This window comes from Anas acuta, chromosome 3 (assembly GCF_963932015.1).
Source record: "Anas acuta chromosome 3, bAnaAcu1.1, whole genome shotgun sequence".
In the NCBI taxonomy this organism is placed as follows: domain Eukaryota; kingdom Metazoa; phylum Chordata; class Aves; order Anseriformes; family Anatidae; genus Anas; species Anas acuta.
Window position 1 is genome coordinate 5515813 of NC_088981.1, and position 21478 is coordinate 5537290.

General features: G+C 40.5%; 1 protein-coding gene across 1 annotated transcript in view; it reads right to left on the minus strand.

The window, feature by feature from the left end:
* Positions 1–7136: 7136 nt before the first annotated feature.
* HAO1 (hydroxyacid oxidase 1) overlaps positions 7137–21478 on the minus strand; it is a 28918-nt gene continuing 14576 nt past the window's right edge. The window contains exons 3-8 of the mRNA XM_068675389.1: positions 16401–16656; positions 13532–13707; positions 12736–12827; positions 9715–9873; positions 9371–9440; positions 7137–8981 (exon numbers count right to left, since the gene is read on the minus strand). Of these exons, the coding sequence (XP_068531490.1) occupies positions 8911–8981; positions 9371–9440; positions 9715–9873; positions 12736–12827; positions 13532–13707; positions 16401–16656 (824 nt within the window). The 3' untranslated portion in view covers positions 7137–8910. The remainder of the gene's footprint in view (positions 8982–9370; positions 9441–9714; positions 9874–12735; positions 12828–13531; positions 13708–16400; positions 16657–21478) is intronic.

A 21478-nucleotide genomic window follows, 5' to 3' on the forward strand; every position in this document is an offset into this window, starting at 1 on the left:
ATGTATCTGAATACATATTATTCTTCCTTTATTCATAACTAAAAAGCTTCTGGCAGAGAGAAGAAAAATCCTCCAAGGTAAATTATCTAGTGCATCACAAGGAAGATTCAGTCAGAATGGAGACTTTTTCCATGACTGTGCTACGATTGTAGCTCTGTAGACCACAGCAGCAACACACACTTGAAATTGCAGCCAAAATCTTTGTTCATCATGTAGGGCCAACAATTTTCAATCATACCAGTAAGCAGCAACACAACTTAATAAATAGGTTTGTGGGCTGGATATACCCTACAGTTCCTTGTTCTTTGAATGCTCTCTATGTCTTCTGTAATAACTGACAATATAACTCCCATCCATATCAGAGCAATAATGGAAAAAGGATTGAGAATCAAAAGGAATACTTATCTTTATGGTAAAAAGGCCTTTCTGTGATAGATCAAAAGCATATATTTATGTCGGAGGATGACAACACCCAAATCCAACACACTTGAAACTGATAAAAAGCAGAGCTTGCAGATGGTTAAACTGTCTGGGTTTACTGTTCATTAGCATGCCAGTAAATTATTTAGGTCATGTGTGGTTTTGCAGTCTGTTACGCAGCAGTTATGAACCTTCGCATAACTATTTGTGAGTGACTATCCATAGACTAACATGAGAAGACACTGTTAATGATGCACCGTGAGGTCTTAAGAGTTTCTCTGGCACCACTGTGTAGCCAGAAAATAAGCTGTGGCTAGGACTGTCAGAGATCTCTTTTAGGCCTGCTGCACAGCTGTAGCAGACTTCCAGGTTAACAGTGAACATAAAATGAGGAGGTTGGGAGGTGGAAAATCCAGGTAAGGTACAGTTTATGGATAGACAGCATAAAGAGCGAAGAAGTCATGAAGCACTTGTTCATTCGTTTCAGTATGTATGTCATTTACCAGGGCTGTTTGCTCTTCCATTCACACAAGAGCAAGCTCTGATATTCAATATTGGCTGTGTAATAGGACAACTTTGGTTGGGAAGCATTGGCAGCATTCAGAAGGTAACTGTACAAGTCTTGCCAAGCTAACAATCATTATGGTCTCAGCACAGAACCTGCTGCTTTCCTCCAGCTGTTGTCTCAAAATTCCCAATAAAAAGTGACATTTGAAAACCTTGCATAACTGCAAATATCACAAATTCAAATACTATGGGCCTGGTAGGGTGCACACAAAATTTTCAATTAAATGGGTGAAAACTTTGATGTCTCTTGGGAGGATAGAGAGAGGAGCCCGTAGGTTCAGATTCTCAGCTGACAGAGATCAGTACAACTCCACAGATTGCAACAGAGCTATCCTAGTTCAAGATTTGGTCCTAAACATTTTAGACAAACATATCATCAGCATCTAAACAGATGAAGTGGAACAAATGTTGTAATGGTAGGGGGCTTCTTTATTTACCCAAATGCATGACCCTTACAGCAGAACTTCTGGAGCAGCAATCCCTAACCTCCCTGGCCACAAAACAACACCACTGAGTGGATAACAATGTAGACAACAGTACTTTAAGATCTTTGCCAGCCCTGTTTTTAAATTCTTTAGGCAGCATGCAGCCTGGGAACTGGGATCCTCTGCCATGACAATGTGCTCCATGCTCTCTCTACTGACACAAAGTGCTGCTGAAGCACTGCACGCAACCTGTAGCTCATGCCAAATTGCCATCTTTTCAGATTCCCTTGTCCCATCTGGGAAACCACTATAACAAGACTTCAACTTCAGTACTGGGTATGCTAAGGGGTTCTCGAAAAATGAAAGGAACTCTTACCTTCTGGCCAAATGCCCTTCACCACCACCCACGTGTCCACACCTTGTTTGGAAGTATTTGCAAATGGCAAAGGCTCTGCCCAAAGGTCCCAGACATGTCTCTTATTCCAACTTTCTTGTGAGATCAAACCTCAGGACTTTGCAGCAAAGGCTGGAAATGGCAGCAGTAGGCAGGATGCAGCAAGATGCAATGCTGCAACAAAGCAGAGCTGGATCAAGCACTGCTGGCACCCTGAACCTACAGTCATGGATTAGAAGCTGTGGAATATACTTGCCAGTAGGCAGGAAGGAAATGCGGTGGGTTGTTGCCAGCTCTTATTCTTTATTTGCAGATATATTTTGTTGTGTTTTCCTAAGACTGTGACCAAGTTCTCTTTTCCTAATATAAATTTTTCTGATTGTAACTTTTTTAAAGAATATATGAAGGGCACTTTTCGATTAAAAAAAAAAAAAAAAAGTTTTTCCATTTTCCTGACTGGATACTTATACTTGTCAAAGGGAGATGACTTACCCTAAATTCAGTATTTTTTGCTACTCTTAGCTACCCGGTGGCTGCAGACGTGTACATCTGGAGTCAATGACACCTTGTATTAAACTTACAATAGAGACTCCACTTAGTCTACAGACTCAGAAGAAAGGTTGGGTACGATAGATAGTCCTGCTGGTCAAATTCCCTTCTCTAATCAGCATGATGGGCTGAGGCCAACTGTATGAAGCTCAACAAGGCCAAGTGCTGGGTCCTGCACCTGGGGCACAACAACCCCAAGCAGAGCTACAGGCTGGGAGATGAGTGGTTGGAGAGCTGCCAGGCAGAGAAGGACCTGGGAGTGATGGTGGACAGTCGGCTGAATATGAGCCAGCAGTGTGCTCAGGTGGCCAAGAAGGCCAACGGCATCCTGGCTTGTATCAGAAACAGTGTGACCAGCAGGACTAGGGAGGTGATCGTCCCCCTGTACTCGGCTCTGGTGAGGCCGCACCTCGAGTACTGTGTTCAGTTTTGGGCCCCTCGCTACAAGAAGGACATCGAGGTGCTTGAGCGGGTCCAGAGGAGGGCGACGAAGCTGGTGAGGGGCCTGGAGAACAAGTCCTACGAGGAGCAGCTGAAGGAGCTGGGCTTGTTCAGCCTGGAGAAAAGGAGGCTCAGGGGCGACCTTGTTGCTCTCTACAGATACCTTAAAGGAGGCTGTAGAGAGGTGGGGGTTGGCCTGTTCTCCCACGTGCCTAGTGGCAGGATGAGGGGGAATGGGCTAAAGTTGTGCCAGGGGAGGTTTAGGTTGGATCTTAGGAAGAACTCTTTACTGAGAGGGTTGTGAGGCATTGGGATGGGCTGCCCAGGGAAGTGGTTGAGTCACCATCCCTGGAGGTCTTTAAAAGACATTTAGGTGTAGAGCTCAGTGATTTAGTTTAGTGGAGGACTTGCAAGTGTTAGGTCAGAGGTTGGACTTGGTGATCATGGAAGTCTCTTCCAACCTAGATGATTCTGTGATTCAGATCTCAGTTGTTATGAAGATTGCTTATCTCACATCTATGCTAGATTTCTGGGTCGGATAAAAATAACACACTGAACTAGCCATACCGATTAGAAGAGTGTACAATCCACACTCTGAATGTGTATAAAAACTAATTTTCTGCCACATGGGCTTATTGTAGGATTCTTGCACTTTCCTTTGATGTCGTAGTGGCTGTTCTTAAAGATTTCCCATGCCTATCAATTTATACTTCAGATTCTACTGGGTAGAGACTGCTGCTGGCAGCAAAGCATCTTTGCAGTGAGCAATACTGTCTTGACCTTGACTAGAACTTGCAGCTGCTGTAGTCACAAAATAATAACAAATATTAATCATTGTCAATCTAGTTATATGAATGTTTTCCCTGCCTGAACAAGCCATCTGTATGTATCTACCAGCATTGCATACCATAAAGGTGCCGCAAGTGCAATTGGTTACTCAATAGAGTTAACTCCATGAGCACCCAGCAGAATTGTTACAGAGATGGATTGATGGTCTCAGGGCATTCCTGTCCATTTGAAACAATGACTTAGGAGCTGGAAATCCCTGAGGGGAAATCAGACCTTTGAAGTCCAGCAGGGACAGCCTCTGGGTGCCCCTTTGAGTACTCCAGGGCCTGGAGAAACATGGGGCTGGTCCTCAAGGGCATTCTTATATTGACACACAACCACCATACCTATGAAAAGAAAGAAGCTGAACTCCAGCACAAAGGCATTTTGCATCTGGAGGACATGTTCTCAAAGAAGCAAAACATCTTTGTTATGAATGTAACATATGTGGTACTCTCCCTCTGTTTGGCAGGAGATAAGAAAAACAGAAGCAAGGCAAAATGAAAACAAAATGGAGCATATAGACATCGTGGAACAATTACAGTGCTGTGTCTCATTAGTATCTAAATTTGGGATTGGCAATCTTGTTTTAAAAACAGTTTTGCTCAACACTCAGCGATAGAATTTAAAAGCTGACATATCTTGCTGTATTGTGGGCCACAGTCACAGATGGTGTAAATCAGTGTGAGCTAATGAAGTCAATGGAGCTTCTCTGATTTACACTAGCTGAGGTTATGGCTCAATAACATTAGGCTTGCTTTCTAGGATTGTTCAAGGAAGCCAACTTCTGTGTGTCCTGTGATGAAGTGGTTATTTATAATGGCCTTCAGTGTGGTTGGGAGCCAAATTTCCACATCAAAAGTAGCTTTATAAGAGATATCCTTACAGTGAGGTTCAGTGCAAAATCATGACTTCAGAAGGCAGCTTTCCTCGTGCTCTCAGTATTTGATTTCAGCCTGAAAACCATTTGAGGGGCCAAGAAAAGCAGAGCCATTCCTGCTTACTTCCCCAGCTCTGCTTCATCTTTGAGTTGCCTGCATATCCAACAGGCCCTGACCTACACTGCCCATTTATCAAACCGAGTTACTCTAAGTGTCTGTTTATTTATGTTCAGAAATTCTCTGTAAGACAGGCAAGTTTCTTGCCTAACCTGAAAAATTGGGGATGGAGGTGGAGTTCTTACCAGTTCCAGAGCTATTTGTTTGACTTGGCCACCAGTAAAAAGCAAAATACAATAATGTGTCCCAGAGTTACAGCAAGAGGTGGAGGTCACAAGAAAACAGATCATGTCTTTCACAGCTCTTCAGCTTCAGTGAACTGAATTATGACTCCTATTATTTACTTACTGGATTCCCCACCCCGTGCGCAGGCTCCAAACATTCAAAAAACAGCAGGCCTCTGCTTCAAAGAACTGACGGGCTGAGTGAGGGTGTAAGATCTATCCCAAAGCTACACTAACTTCCTCCTTCACTTCATATCTGAAAGGTCAGATGGTCTCACAGGCCTCAGCTGACTCCTGCCACCTTCTGCCTAACAGACTGCCATGCCTACAGCCCTGCACTTCCACACTTCAGCACTCTCCTCTGCTGTATGTAACTGTCCATCTCTCCTGGCAAGTACGTTCCCAAAACAGCCAAACCTGTCCTCCAGGCACAGACCACCTGTGTGTTGCTGCTCAAGATCTTTCACAGAAGCATGTTGTTTTTTCCGAGGAGGGTCCTGCTCCTTGCATATCCAGCTTTGATGTGCTCTGCGAGATGTCCAGACAACGTCACAGGCTCTTTCACTGACCTCGTTGCTTTGACACAGACTGTCTTTGGTAGTAATTGCTAGAAAATGGGCTAACCTGTTGAGATTCCAGACAAGAGCTGAAGCCTCTCAGCATCTCCCCAGTTGTTTCTACATATCCTCTCTAGAGCACTGTGCTCTTCTGTATTCTCTCTGGTGGGTTTAGTCCTCTACGAGCTCATGGACGCCAAGGAGATAACTTTGTGGGAACACTTCCAGAAACAGTCTTCCAAGCTGACATCACCAGTGAAATCTACACAAGGGCTGGATTAAAAAAAAATCAGCAATGTAAAACCCTGCCTCACATCTTCTGGTCTTGGGAGATACCCCTTTTCTCCTCAGAAATCTAGGATCTTCCTCATCTCTCACACTCTCAGGTGTTGATTTTGGATCTTTCCTCTCCACAAAACATTGAATAAATCTTCTCTCAATAAGAGCTGTAATCTTCTATTTCAGGGAATATTACAGGTCAACTTCAAAGGTGGTTAGGGAACCCCATTCAGTTCAGTTACCAGCCTCCCAGATGGACTGTTTTTTGTTGGTGGTGGTGTGTTTTTTTTTTTTAAGGCACCCAGCACATCAGTTGACTGCTGGCTTTCTGGGTAGGTAAATATGATTCAATGACCCTCTCTCACTGGATACATAATACACAATGCTACGTATTTTTTTTATATGCAGACATTTTCCTTTGGTATCTGTGGCTTAACTTAGAGCAAAGGTAAATTCAGAAAATAATTTTACAATTAAAACCATCAGGATACTAAAGCATCAGAAATGCAAAACACTTTCTGTTTCTGCCCTACTTCTGTGCCTTGATCGGAGGACTGTGACTTGTTCCCAAGAGCTCATTGAGTTCACTTGTTACTTCAGAGGAAAATAATCTATTTTTCTCCTTAACATATCCCACAAGTATCTATTATTTTCTTTAGGTATTTGCTTGTATTTTCTTCAGAAACACCCTCACAAACTCTAGAAATATCTTCCACTACTCTGATAGGTGTGATATGATTTCTTCTCAGCTCCAGGTGGAGGAACTGTAAAGTAGAGTTTTGCTTTGACTGGACATTTTTCAGCATTTAAATTGTCTGAGGAGGCTATCATTGGTCTTCCTGCTTTCTATCCTGAAGTCAAAACCAAAAAGATTAACTGCCTTTTGTTAATCATTTCCAGAAGCAGTTGTATTTGGATGTCTCCAAATCTAGGAAAATTCTCTTGAATTCTTTTCTACCAGGCAAATCACTTTGATGTCTGTTAGCTGTGTCTCACAGCCTTTCAGTATTTGGCTCTAATTTTGATTTTTAATGTATGTATATTCTTACTAGGGTTGAACTGGAAGGCAGACAGACAATTCTCAGATAACAAGCAGGAAAAAAAATAAGCCTGTTATCCCAAAGGAACTAGAAATAGTTAATTACGCACAAGTAACAAACCCAGTTTCCTCACCATCAGAATTTATCCTGGACCACAGAGTTACAGAACTTTTCTTGAATGTGGTTGGGGCAAAGACAGGAAACTGCATCTTCTGAACTTTAGAAATGGATCTTAAACATGTAAACAGAAGATATTATGCCCCTCTCTTTTAAGTAACATTTATATTATCTAAAATAAACAGTCTTTCTGAAGTTAGTCTGTAATTGACATCTGACACAGTCCACATTGCAACAGATATGATAAGTGCAGTAAACAGTAGAAATTATGCTTCTCTATGCTCTGAGAAACATTCATATTTCTCTACACAGATAAACTTTATTTTGTTGCTACGCAACCCTCACACAACACACTACATTCTGCAGTAAATAAGAGTACAAATTTTACAACTGAAGGGCAAGCATGTGGCCTTTTGGGTTTTCTCCCCGATTTGAGTTCCAGTCCCAGCTTAAGTTCACATCGTAATATTCCATCATTTTATTACAATGCTGCCTCTAAAGCTCAGTATGGGATATTTCAAACAGAGCAAAAAGGGAGAATCAGAATGCATGAGTTCTTCTGACACTGATGGAAAACAAATGGTGGAGACGGTGATGTCGGTGACTCTGGAACAATGAAATAAAGGCACTTTTTTTTTTTTTTTTTTTAATCCTCCTTAAAAATGAACACTTTATTTCCAGAACATGATTTTCAAAACCATTCTGCTTTGGCCTATCTCCCTGCTTCCAGTAATATTGCCATACCTGCAACAAGAGTGTGACAGATGAAGAGCCACTCTTACTTTCACTGAAGATGAGTTTCATAGAGTCTTACCTTCTTTGCTCACTCTGGGACAGGTTGCCATATGAAGATATTCCTATGTTCTTTCTCCTGTATTCAGTAGGTATTTGGACTGTTCCAAGAAGAGAAGCATGTCCTGTATTTATCTGATCCTCCTCATAAAGTGAATAATGCTCAGCTTTCTATAAAGGGTGTTCATGGAAACTGAATGGAGCCACTAGGATCTTCCCACTAAGATCTTGGGTTAATACCTCAATTATCCAAGTTTCTTCTACACATGACTGCAAATCCTACAAACTCTCCCATCTTTATGAAAAACAGAGAGAGGATGGACAGGGATGGATCAAACTCAGTTATATTTACAGTCATAACACAGGAATAGTGACCTGCTGGCAACTGAGTTTCTCTGTCCATGGAAAGTGAGAAGGAACTCTTTTTTTTTTTTTCAATATGTCTGTTGGGGTCTATAGCCAGCCTCTACCTATCAATTCTATGCAATAGTGATGCAGGACACCACAGGCTTAACCAATTAATAATGTAAAAAGCTGTCAGTAAATGAGTCCATGTAAAAATCATGAATTATGGCTCAAGCTGGGTGTTGTCAGCATAGTTTGGAAAAGGTATTAGGACTGCAAGGATTTGCACACACCTGGAATCTGATGCACATCTGACACACAAGCATAGTGGATGTCTGATTGCAACGGGCTTTGTGTCAGAGAACAGAACTTCCCCAGTTTTGCTTTGCTGTTCAGCTCTTTACAACTACTAGTCCTCTGAGCTTCTACAATATACAAACCCACATGCTTAAAAAGGAATAGCACGTAGTTGCTAGGGAAAAGGCATTGTTCATAAAGCAAAATTTACTCTTTGATCTACAGCGTAGTCTCTCTAAACAGTGAGCAAGAAGTATCTTTTACATTTTAAATGTCTATATTCTAGCAGCTGTTTGCCATCAGAACATTTCTGTTTATAGTTTCATTTTAACAAAAATTATTGGAGGTTTGTAAGTTAGTATTAACATTTGTTGCAGAAACACCTTGTAGCTTTTGTGCCGATCTTGTATAAAGACTGATTTCTAGTCACAACTACCAGCAGAGCAGCTTTCCATAGGAGCCTAGCAGAATACAGAAACACCTGTAAAATTTGCTTCATGTACTTTCTTCGGCAAGTGATGTCTTACAAATGACCCCTTCTCAGTCAGGACTGCAGCTTGAGGCCCGAAGAGCAAACAGTTGCTTTTTATTTGGTGGCATACTTTCTGTACAACAGGCAAGATGGTCACCTTCAGACCTAAATCTTGGAAAGCAATACGTCATGTCTTCGTATCAGCGTCCTGCTAATTTCTTCTACACTGCGGCATCCTAGAGGACAAGTTACATATTGGTCAAAAGCCTCACTTTTCTATCCCATTCTAAGTTTTTTTTTTTTTTTTTTCTATCGCATTTCTATCTGCATCATCAAAAAAACCACCCCCTAGTGACTTTTTTTTGCCACTACTTTTCTATGGATTTATCACTTTCCTTGTCAAAAACATTTATACTTGTTTTTACTTTAATCTACTCAGTTCCCCATGTATAGGACAGGGTTAACAGCAGTCTCTTTTCTCATCTCTCTGCAGCTTAATCTGTTTATACTACAAACATTTCTATCTCCCTTCTGTAGGTTACTATAGCACCTTGCACAGGGCAAGTGAAAGCTCTGAGGAAACGAGAGACAGAGGTGGTTGTTACTGAGAGGAAACAAGTCTCACCTGTCAGGGCCATTGCCAGGCGAAACTCTTCCTTCAGCATCTGGAGAACTTCTTTTGCTCCTTCTTCACCCTAGGCAATTAGGAAACAACGTGCACTATTATATGTACATGTAGCTCGTGTGTAGATACAGATAACATATAAAGCACATTTCATGGACAACCCTGACTCTTAAGGATTTGATAGAAAGTTTTAGATTATTATAAAGATCTGGATAACCACATGCATTCAGAAACCCTCTCTCACACACACCCCTACAGGCACACATACACACGTGCACATACACTAAGCCTGAACAGCTAGTCTAGGTATCTAAAAACATAAGTTTGAGATTTTTGTGACTTACCTGATAAACCAAGCCCCAGACGAGAGGCCTTCCGATGAATACAGCTTTGGCACCCAGGGCTAACGCTTTGAGAACATCGGTGCCTTTTCTTACACCACCGTCTAGGAACACCTCTACCTTCCCCTCCACAGCCTCAACGATTTCAGGCAAGACATCAATCTAGAAGAGTGAAACCAGGAATACAGCTTGTCCACTTCTGCAGCACAATTTATTTTTTGAATTCAAGCTTAAAAAAGCAAGTAATTGCTTGCTTAATTGTATGCACTAGTAATACAGCTTTGTGTTCAAAAACAGAATTGACTTAGAATGTTAGCGGATACACAAAAAGGTCAAATTTACTTGGACAGTCAGATAAATAAAATGAGAATCAGCAGGATCACATAAAATGTCCATCTAATCCTATCACACGTATCCAACACAAGCCAGTTTGAAATACTTGTGAAGAATTTAAGAAATACCAGGCACAGATGAGGTCTGCTCCTTGATATTGCCCTCCCCAAACCTTCAGTGTTCAGTAGTCTGGGGATAAAATTGAATCACTGGCTTTTTAAATAACCATCTTCACTTTCTTCCTTGAAGTCATCATTAATTTTAATGAGGTCCAGCTAGCACCAAGGAAAGCAAAAGTGGGCATAGTACATAAAGACACTGAGTAAGAGATGTGTCATGAGGAACTTGTTCTTAGAGTTGACAGAAAAAACAAAGAATGTGTTTTTCCATTTGAAAATGCATCTTGATTACAGGAATAGTTGTAGAAGGAGCTTCTTAATATAAGGAAAATCTAGCATTCTCTGAATTTTGAGCAAGGTGGAAAATGTTTTCTTCTACTGCACATGTATATTGCTTTTACCAATTTCCCCTTACTCCCTACACCAGTGGTAAAGGTAAGGGGGAAAGAATGCTTAGTGTTCCCAAGGTACAGACAAGTAACCAGGGAATTTACTAACACGTCAGCACCATGCAAGAAGTCCCAGGAAGAGATGAACCTCCTGAATTCAAGGCTCAAACATTACATAGCAACTGTTCCTATAATTCCTAAACAGTTCCTTTTCATGAATATCAGGAAAGACACAGAACTGGAAGCCAAGTACTAAGGAGACTGGAAACAGTGTGTGGTAGTAAGACAAAAGGCATACAAATTCATGTCTTTCAAATACGGATGCAATTCATTTCCTTTTTAATGGATAAAAAATGACCAGGAGATGAGGGAAAAAACTTGAAAGTACAGTTTGTTTTTAGATTTGGATTAAAATTTTCTTGAAGTTTGGCACTTGCTGTGATTTTTTCCCCTCCCTTTGGTTTTGCTCTCTTGCCAAACATATTTTGGATCTATTTCCATATACAGAGACCACTTTCTACATCCTGACAAACTGTACCAACATTAAAGTGCTATAATAACTAAAGTATGATGCAAACAATAATTAAAACATAGATTTCCTCAATGTGTAACTAGACACTAGAAATATTAACCAGCTCGGGTTCAGCTCACATTCTGGAAAACCATGAAATTGTTTCAAAACCAGAAACACTTTGCGTATTCCAATACAGATATTTACATTATGAAAACTGCATTGTGAAATAGTCCTTTGTAAGATGAATTCCAGTGAACATGCCAGCTTTGATAGTGCTTTCTCATCTGCACAGTGAACAGTGTTGCAAAGGAATAACTCAAAACAAGTAGTTCACAATTTTAATTTGTTCTACTTGGCAAAAAATAATAATTCTGTTTCTTGAGTTCTCATTTTTCATTTTTTTTTTTTTTTCAGTATCCTCATACATTCTTCCTGTTGGGTTACCTCACACAGACTTGCCCAAGATTTTTCCAATACCCTCGGTAAAACTGAGGCATACATTCTTAAAAGGTGACAAGAAGACAGAAGTTAAAGAAGATAAATTTATTAAGCATTAGGCACCCACCCTCTGAAAAGGCAGGTAATCAATGGGTCCACGTGAAGACCTCTGAAGGATCAGCTGGTGAATGAAATCAACTGGGGAAATCCTCAGCTGCCCACAAGGAGAAAAGTAGAAATGTTTCAGGGCAAGAAGGGGGGGACACTAGTGGGCCTGCAGGGCTGAACTGCTAAAACTTCACATACAAAACATTCTGCAATGGAAAAGGGCTTATCTTCTCCCTCCAGAAAATCCTCATGGAAAACAGGAGGTTTTTCATCAAGGACACATCAGGAATCCTGAAACAGTCATATCTGGGCTTTGATTCTCCTCCCATTCATTCTCTCTTTACTTGTGCAGCTTTCTCACACCAAATGAAGCATGATGAGTGATGATTGGAATTTTGAGGGTTTTCCTTCAGCCTGAACACAACCTTTTTCACATTCCTTTACTTCTTTCATTTTTGTCAATTGAGAACTTCTCAAATCCCTTTTTACCTTTGGAAGATGTACAGGGTAGCATAGCAAGGAAAAGGAAGAAGGAAAAAACATGTAATTTAACCACCCTGTAACTTTTTGAAAGGTGAAAAGGTTTGAAAGGAGAAAAGGGGAGAGTTTCCTTCTGTCTTTAGCTGTTCTGTTAACTTAATTTTTCAGAAGTCTCCAGAGAAAATTAAAAGGGGATAGCATCTTTAGTGCAATCTTTGGTGATCTACAAACTGCAACAAAGGGTTTCTAAAGGAATGAGGAAGACATAAAAGACAAGAGTAGAAAAAAAAATAAATCCTAATTTCTAACAGTGTAACTGCCAGTAATATGCTATCTGCAATCGCTCCTCTGGATTCCCATGCCGGCTACTGCAGCCAGGAAAGGGTACCCAGGTAGCTTGAAGAAAGTCACACGTAAACCCTCCAGGGATTTTTCAATTGATCTGACAAAGGGGAGGCTGATTCTAACTCAAAGTATGCTGTGACATACTAAAGAGAAGGAAAGAGAGGGAGACGGGCTCATAGGTTAAGGCATTAGACAGATATATTTACAGTTTTTTTCCTCCAGCTACCATGTATTCAGCAGGAGAAAACAAGAAGCCAAAGACAGAGAGGACTTGTTGCATACTGGCACCAGTACTTACAGTTGCAGGGACTCCATCAAGCTGTCGTGCTCCATGATTTGACACCAGGATACCATTTACCCCAAGCTTTACAGCTTCTTTAGCATCATCAGCTGAAAAAAATAAAAAATAAATAAAAAGTAATAAGAAAATACTCCTTTCCAAAACTGGGAGTGCAACATCATGAGGGAAATTATGGCATCAGTTCAAAAAAAATAAAAATAAAAAAAAAACCTGCAAGATACTGGGAAACCACTTAGGGCTTCATCCTTCCAAATGCTCATCTCAACACAGAATAACAGTTTTGTCTTTAAGCAAAAAAAAACCTAGAAATGTCACTTGAAATCCTGGAGCAGAATATTTTGTCATTTTGGCTTATCAGCCATTTTGATGGCCAGTCTTTTTATTCTCTTTTCTCTGTCCTGGAGCACTCCCTAAAATTCTTCTGCTAAATGATTTTCTCAATGCCGTAGTTATCAATAAGATTGCAGTAATAATCCATAGTAAATGAAGTTATTTTACCATCCTCAGTGCTCTTTTGACAGAACAGAAATCCAGCTTTCCTTTAAGTAGCACACAACTCAGGTTAGAGTGAGGGTTTACAAGTAAAATGTTTGATCTTCCTGACTATGTGATTTCCAATACAACTGATGTTATACCAACCTATGAACTTAAATAGAATTATTATTATTATTCAGGCCTGATAAACCACAAACCTTGACCCGTACCTTCAACCAGCAAAATGCAAAACCCCCTTCTTTGACCTTATGCAAGAGAGCGCCTTGCCTGCTCCATAGGAAGCAGTAGAACTACACACCCCTGAGGATTCCTTTCATGACGATGGGCAGTGAGGTCAGCCCTCGAAGCCACTTGATGTCCTCCCATTTAACACTTGAATCAATTGCCTCGGCTACATAGACAGCCAGTCCACTGTTTTCTCCAAAGTCTTTTCCTGAGGAGAACGCCAAGTTGTTGCTTGTAAAATTTTTTAATCTAAAATGATAAAGAACACAGAAAAATAGTCTGAGAAATATTCACTGGAGTCATAAAAATATTAGTGCCGGCATTCAACACACCTGTGCTGAACTTGTGTTGTGTTGTAGGGCAGGAGCAAAAAAGCCTACCCCAGGATGTTGTATCAGGGTTTGTCAAAGTCAATATCTTCAGCTGGCAAAACATTTGTTAACTTTGGTGCAAATTTCTTTGGCGCAAGGCAGCACTCCTAATGTTTTTGAAGGAAATAGAATAAAGTCCAAAATCTAAAGGTTTGGCATCAAATCCACGATCAGGAGGCAAAACCCAATGAAAAGACTAATTTAGGGTTTGGGCCCAACCAGCTATCCCACCATAGACCTCGCGTGCAACATAGGGCACAACCCTTAGCCACTCCTTTGGCCTCAGTTTCCCACCATATGGAAATTCCCAGCATCTCCAGGGGCACTGTGAGGATAAATGCATCAGACTGTGGGCCATTCAGATTCTTGAGCAGCAAAGGCTACACGTACCAAGGGAACATCGATCTTTCATAACATAATCCAAGACCCACAGACGTCAAGAAGTGCACCTCTACTTACCCGTATTTGTAGCAGAAGTGCCCTTAGTTCTCACACAGCAAGTATTTTCCTGCCATTTCTCCCCCACCCCAATCCAGGGGATTCAAGCACTGAAGGAAATAGGGCAACATGTAGATGGTAGAGCAGAAAAAGGAAAGGAAATTTTCCTAACTTCCATGAATTAGATGGAACTGCATGAAGCCTTGCAAAGAAATCAGAATTTTCATCTGGCTGACAAGACCAACATCCAGACAGTTCCTCTTGTGTACAATTCATCTTTTTTTTTTTTTTTTTTTTTTTGTATATTTGCTTGTAAAACGTACGGGAACAAAGCTCACATGAAAACTTTAGCTATTATTTGCTCTTTAGCATCAAAGCAATCTAATCAGTTCTAGGAATCAAATGGTAAGTATCAACCCCTGGCATCAGAGTTCAGTCTTACTAGACAAAGCAGGAGAGGAGGAAATGAGGGTGCATAGAGAAACTGAGTGCCTGAGCGCTCACAAACACCAAACCACCATCAGTGACACCAGTACCACCAAGGACACCTCTGTTCCACACCAGGCTGATTGCTCTGTTCTCTGGAAATTGCATGTCATTCCACGTTGTGCTATTTTATACTCATATTCCACATTTTGGGAACACACACTATTTTTGCACGGAAACTGGCTAGTTTCACTGCTGATTTCATGCCTGTAACAAGCAACATTTCACACGGGTTTTCTGTTCAGCTCCAAGCAAAGAAGAAAATGAGAAAGGAGCAGGCTCTCAGCAAGATTCAGCTTTTTAGCTGTTGGTTTGTGAAGGGTGGGGTACCCAGAGAAAAACAGAACCATGGATAAGATTATATAAATAACTGTTGTTTTTCTTGGACTGTGGAATACAGATCAACACTTGAATGAATGTTGCCTTACATACATTTCTGAGCACAATGGCACCTTGTTGTTGCTTTGAAACTTTGTTGAAAATCTGAAGCCAAGAAAAAGTTATCACATAACTAAGCAGAGCCCCACACTAGAGAATTTCACCACCAACTCTGCAACAAAACACTGAGAGTCATTCTGAAATCTGAAGGAATTTTAACCTTTAGAAATTACTTCAACTTCATATTATTTCATATGGTTCAATCAAACAAAACCTTGTTACTGGTGGGTCAGGTGGGGTCAAAGTGTTTCAGAAATGCTCTATTGCTTGTCTCAAATATTTCTTGGGTTATTTGACTCTCATTCAAAAACTGTTTATCTTTAACCCCAGGCCTTAAAATGATACTACCCCTAAAAAAAGCTCTTAAAAATACCTTCTCCTTGGGTAAAATGTCAGTGTGTATCAACAAAGCTTTGTCAATCACGGATCTATAGCAGGATTAATACGTGGGGCATATGCATGCCAGCGGACTACATTTTACTGTCAGGTTTGTCCGGGATTTTTGCGTCTTCTGGTGCTTTTCTCATAAGATTGTACTTTAATATAGAAATCAGAGGCAAAGTTAAGGCTGTTCTGTCAGTCTTCACTATCTCACATGTTAGCTTCAAGGACTGGAATATAGGGAGGGGATCTGACAGCCCATGTTCTGGAGCTTTATACCTCCAAGGTGAACAATCAGATTTATTGTGCAGTCCCATAGCTTACCTTTGAAACGAGTATTATGAAAATGAAGAACCTCAGGATGTGATTTTTTATTTCTTGGTATGTTCATGTTATATATGGTACATACATGTACATACATAACATAACAGTTGTAGGAGACACTGGAAGAGCACTTCAGATACATTAGTAGTATTCAAAACTAACTTTCACTCAGAACTCAAATCAATGCTTCAAAATACATTTTTTTTCTTCTTTTTAATTTCAATTTTGTTTTCATTTCCAGATTCTGAGTAAGAGCAAACACAGTACTCTTAAAATATGTCCTGATACTGTGGGCAGTATCAGAACCTTGTAAGTACAAGATTCTGGCAAGATTTTAGCTCTGTTTTGCTGCAAATCCAAGTCCTGCACATCCCATTCATTCTTTACCCTTCCTGCCAATCTTTGGCTGCTACCACTCTGCCAGCACTTCAGCAAGTATTAGTCAGGGTCTGAACAGTGTACCAACTCATATGCTCATCCCACATCCCACCGGCAGGCACCTACCTGAGGTGGGGAGGAAGCTGGAACTTGTTTCGCACATCATCGATGCGCCTTCCGAGAAACGGCGTGTCCACCGTCACGAAGATCCCTTTGTAACCTGCTCTCTCCGCACGCTTCACTAGGGATTTGGTAACCTCCCGGTCCTTGTACACATAAAGCTGCAGCCAGCGAAGGCTGTCAGGAGCTGCTTCAGCAACTTCTTCGATGGAAGAGGTCGCCCAGGAGCTCAGCATCATTCCTGTCCCCATGGCCTGGCAGGCTGGAGGAACACAAGGTCATGTTCAAGACTGCCCCAAACACAGAGGCTCCTCTAAACAGGAGCACTTGGCTCATAAAAGAGTGTCAGTGCATGTGCTTCCACACTGCCTTTCTTCAGCGTGAATGTGTTTTTAGTCTTTCAGTGCATGCTATGTTAATAGTTAGCAGTTACTAACAGCAGTGGGCTGCTGCGAGAGCTCTCTGGCTTATTCTCTGTGTTCATTGGCCAATTTCTGGCAACTGCTGTGTGCATGCTTGGGATGATTCCTGTTCTAATACTGGAAATAAAAGACATTATAATCAGAATAAGCCTAATCCCACATTACTAATTCTTCATCCTATGGGGGGTCTGCCTGTAAGCCCCTAGAGTCTGGCTAACACTCGTTGAGAAATTTTAGCACACATTTAAGGGCATACTTGCATACACACAGTCTTAAATGATCCCCCCCCCTCCCCCCCCCCAAAAAAAAAAAAATAAATATCATATTTCGAGCTTTTGGAATGCTGCCTTATTGCTGCAGATTGGCATTTTAGGACTATCACTGTCAACATTGCTCTTTGGTCCTCCTTGCCACTGCCACATGTGCCCCCTCGAGCACTTGCTACTTTTCCAAGTTTTTATCATAGCACTTTGACTACTTTCTCCCCCCTTCAAGATGTTCGCTAGCATGAAGCACTTTTAATAAAGGTGTCTCCTAGGACTTTTCTGAGCAAGCACCTGTTTTCATCCCTACAGGGTTTTCCAGGGCATAATAACAGAAGAGAGAAAGGACACAGTCCAGCAGGCAACCTTATTACACAGATGTGATCCCTGTTTTGTCCAAGATCTCCTGCCTAGCAAGTGTTGCTGTTTTTATAGCTCTTGTTGATTATAAAAAGGTAGCTACTGGCCTCAAGATTGAGGGCTTCTTATTTTCCACAGAAGAACTTTCCACAGATGTAAGCCAAAAGCACCAGCTAAAGTGCATTGTCCCTCTCATATGAATTAATATTGAGCTGTAAGGATGGTTGGTTTCACAGGGGAACATTTCAGTTTCTTGCATGCAATGCATGAACGAATTTTATTTCCTCCCTGCCTGCATTTTTAGATTGTTCTTCGATATTGTATTATGCAAAATGTTAAATCATCATTCTGCTATTCATTTACCATTTTGTGCAAACAGAAAAAAACATCAGTTTGTGAAGTATTTGCTTGTAAAATAGTGCAAGCTGAATAAACATATGTAGGTACACAGTACAAATGTTTATGAACTTAAGAAAAAGGGTGCTGTAATACATCTCAGCCAATAACAGATTAGGTAGCTAATCACATTTTCTCCAACTGATAAACTGAGAGATGAGTTTGTTCCAACTAATCTTTGAACAGGGCTCCTATCCAGCTCCAAACCTTCAGAAGGGTGGTGGTAAACTAAGACTACAAAGCGAATGTTATGAACACTCTCACCCAAAGATCAGACCCAACGTGATGCTTAGATTCAATGCCTCTACAGGCTTTTTTTGGTGGGCATTTAAAGGTTTGAGGGGGAACCTCCACTAGTGTTTCCTCCGACATCTGTGCATCCTATCTCATGACCTAAAGGAGTGGGTCTCAACATCCATCACCTGATCCTGCACATAAAGCTTCACTCTTCTGGAAAAGTAATAAAACTAAAAATAAAAATCTGGTCTTGCTGAAAGTGAGAGAAACACCCCAAGTGGCAGTCCCCATCCAGGAGTCCCTAAAGGAGAAAAAGAAGATGTGCAGGTACAACAGACAAGTGGTGTCCAAAAATCTCCACAGAGGCCAAAGGGAGGGGAGTTCATAGCAAATGTTATTTGCACTTCCCTCCTTCACCTTCAATAACTGTACAGTGAAGTCACTCCTGAGGTGTGGGCAGCCCCATGGTCAAACATCACCAAACAATCCTAGATGGGGTCAGGCAGCTCAAGGCTCTGTGCCAGCTACCTCCACAGGGTGAGTTCCAAACTGGGCTGCACTGCAAACCAGCTAACCTCATACAACTACATTTTTATGAATATATGACTTATTCTTTTAGAAGTAATCTATCACTTAAAGTAAAATAAAGGAAATAACACTGTAAAACTCAAATATTATATAAAGCCTATTTTTCTTGGTCTACCACAGCACGCTTTTTTTTTTTTTAATGTAAATGGACCTCTGTTTCAAAACCTCATCTCCAGCCCATGAAGGCATTAAAAAGTGGTCTTTATGACAGCATTTTATTAAATAAGGATTACAAATCTCAGGGTTGAAGCTTATGAACAGCTTTTTCAAATAAATTGGATACAGCCACAAGGCAGCTTTCAATCAATGAAAATACCCATGCCTTTTGTCTTGCAGGTTTTGCTACCTCATGAAGAGCTGCAAACTGCAGAATCAACAGATTTTAAGGAGCAGCTTAAAGAAACATCTAACAAGCTTCAGAAAGTGCTGCCCACTTAAAATCACCTTCTACTCCCAAAAAGAAAAAAGGTATACATCACAAGAGACAGCATACAACACAAAACAATACAGATGCATCTGTGCTGCCTGAACAGGAACCTGAGGTAAGGTAATGTTTTTCACCCTCTGGCTACCCAAAGAAAAGGTGCATTACAAACCACCGATTTGTGTTGTATTTTCTTCACCAGTCGTTTGCAATCAGGCTGCAACTTAGTCAAAAGGCTAAGTGGGTCAAACTGTTGAAGTCTTTGCTGAATAATCCTCACAGGTCAATTGTTTTATAGTATTCCATTGTCAATCAGATAGGAAATGCATCTGTTGCCTAATTTATTAAGATTGATGTATCTGAGCAAATACAAGCATGTGCATATGGGATAGTCTCCTAGACTCCATTTGAAGTAAGTGAAATAGTTACAGGGTATAATTCTCCTCATTGTCTATAAAGGCAGCCTCCAGTGAATAGATCACGTGTAAATGATTAAAGGTAGGTGAGTGGCATCACACCACAGCCCTCCACTTCAATCACTGCAATTTTAAAGTCATGTTCAATTATTCTTGCTGCTGCTGTGTTTGCTATACTGCAATATACAGGAACAAAAATCTGAACTGAAATAAGGTATAAATATTAACTGACTCAAAATAAAATCTGATTCAGAGGAGTAAAAGAAAACAATTGACCGATTTAAAATTCCAGGCCTAGCTCACACTAGTCACTAGTAAAAATAATAATAATAATAAAAATCTTGCTCAGATCAGCTGTGGTGGTTTGTCACAAATCCCATTATAAGTGATTTACTCAATCAAGTCCATTAAGTGATGCTAAGAAACAAGGGAGCAACATTCCTTTTGCTCTGTCAAATATGAGTTCATGAATGAGAGGGAGGGGTTACTAACCCAGCAATTGCAAAACTCTCAGATCAGATAAGGGAAAAATGTAAATGTTATGGTTCAATTTGTCTGTAGGTATCCATTTATTTCTATTCTTACTTTTATTCTGAATATATACAGCCCTAAGGACGCAAGAACAATTGCAAAAGCAGAAATGGAAATAGAAACCACACAGTATATTCACTGAACAGAAGATTTTAAACACAAAATACCATTTTAAACACACACACACAAAAATATCCTTTCAACTTACCGGGATATGTGGCAATAGAGAAGGTAACACTTTCATCTTATTTAAGATTAGATTTTTGATAAAAATCAAAGTTCAACTATCCCAAATTAGGCTATGGAGTTTTCATAAGAGTGTACTCACAAAATTCCTCTCTCATTCTACTTTTATAGTTAACCACTCTCTGCTAAAGCATCGGCTCAACACATATATTTTGGGCATCCCTGGAGGTCTTTAAAAGACGTTTAGATGTAGAGCTCAGTGATATGGTTTAGTGGAGAACTTGTTAGTGTTAGGTCAGAGGTTGGACTAGGTGATCTTGGAGGTCTCTTCCAACCTGAAGGATTCTGTTATTTTCACAGTCAAATTCAAAGTCTATGCACACAACAGTTTTCAAAGTTTTGGAGATTTCAGGTTTTGGTTCTAGTTGACCTGTGTTTTTACCTTGATCATTTTTAAGGTTTTGACAATTTTGTAGGCTTTCAAAAATACGATACATAGTCTCAGCATATTGCTAGTTTTTTTCCCTACCTCAAATCAGGATTTGCCAAAATATACTTCTTCTTGCATGCATAACTGCAGTTGAAGAAAACAGAAGCCGTTCATTTCCTCTAACAACTATATTTTATATTTCAATTTAGGGGTGCTGCAAATACTTTAATTTATTATTACAAGTCAGTCCTAGATCCGTATTCCCACGGGAAACTTGCAGCAACATGTGACATTTGCCAGAGTTTAAACATCAGATTTTTTTTAAACCAGCCTTTCCTCATGCCATTTCAGACCACCTTTTTTTTTTTTTTTTTTTAAGGTCATCTTTTAAACCCAAATCCTGAGCATTGCCCAAAGCATACATTTACCTCTGTACACACTGCAGGTTCCCACTGAGGTCAGTGGCAGAGCAGAAAGCATGGCATTAGGCACACACAGGAGGTTAGGGGGAGCTTTCAAGATCAGGACGATAAAGCTTTAAGTTCTTTGTACTCCACCTTAGTTCAAGGCCAAATGCACCTCTAATTGGGATATGATGGGGTGTTTAAGAAAGAGGACCTCCACAGACTTTGCTCCACAGCTGCTTTGCATAGGCACAGGTGTCTCAGCCCCATTCCCACCTGTCCTGAGCCACTGGAAACACCTGAACTGAGATACAAGGACATTTATTTTCATTAAGAAAGATAAATGCAAACAAAACAAGACTGTCTCCTTTCTTGGGGAATTCAACTAAACTATTTTACATAGCAATGAATCAAGGCTGATCATGGG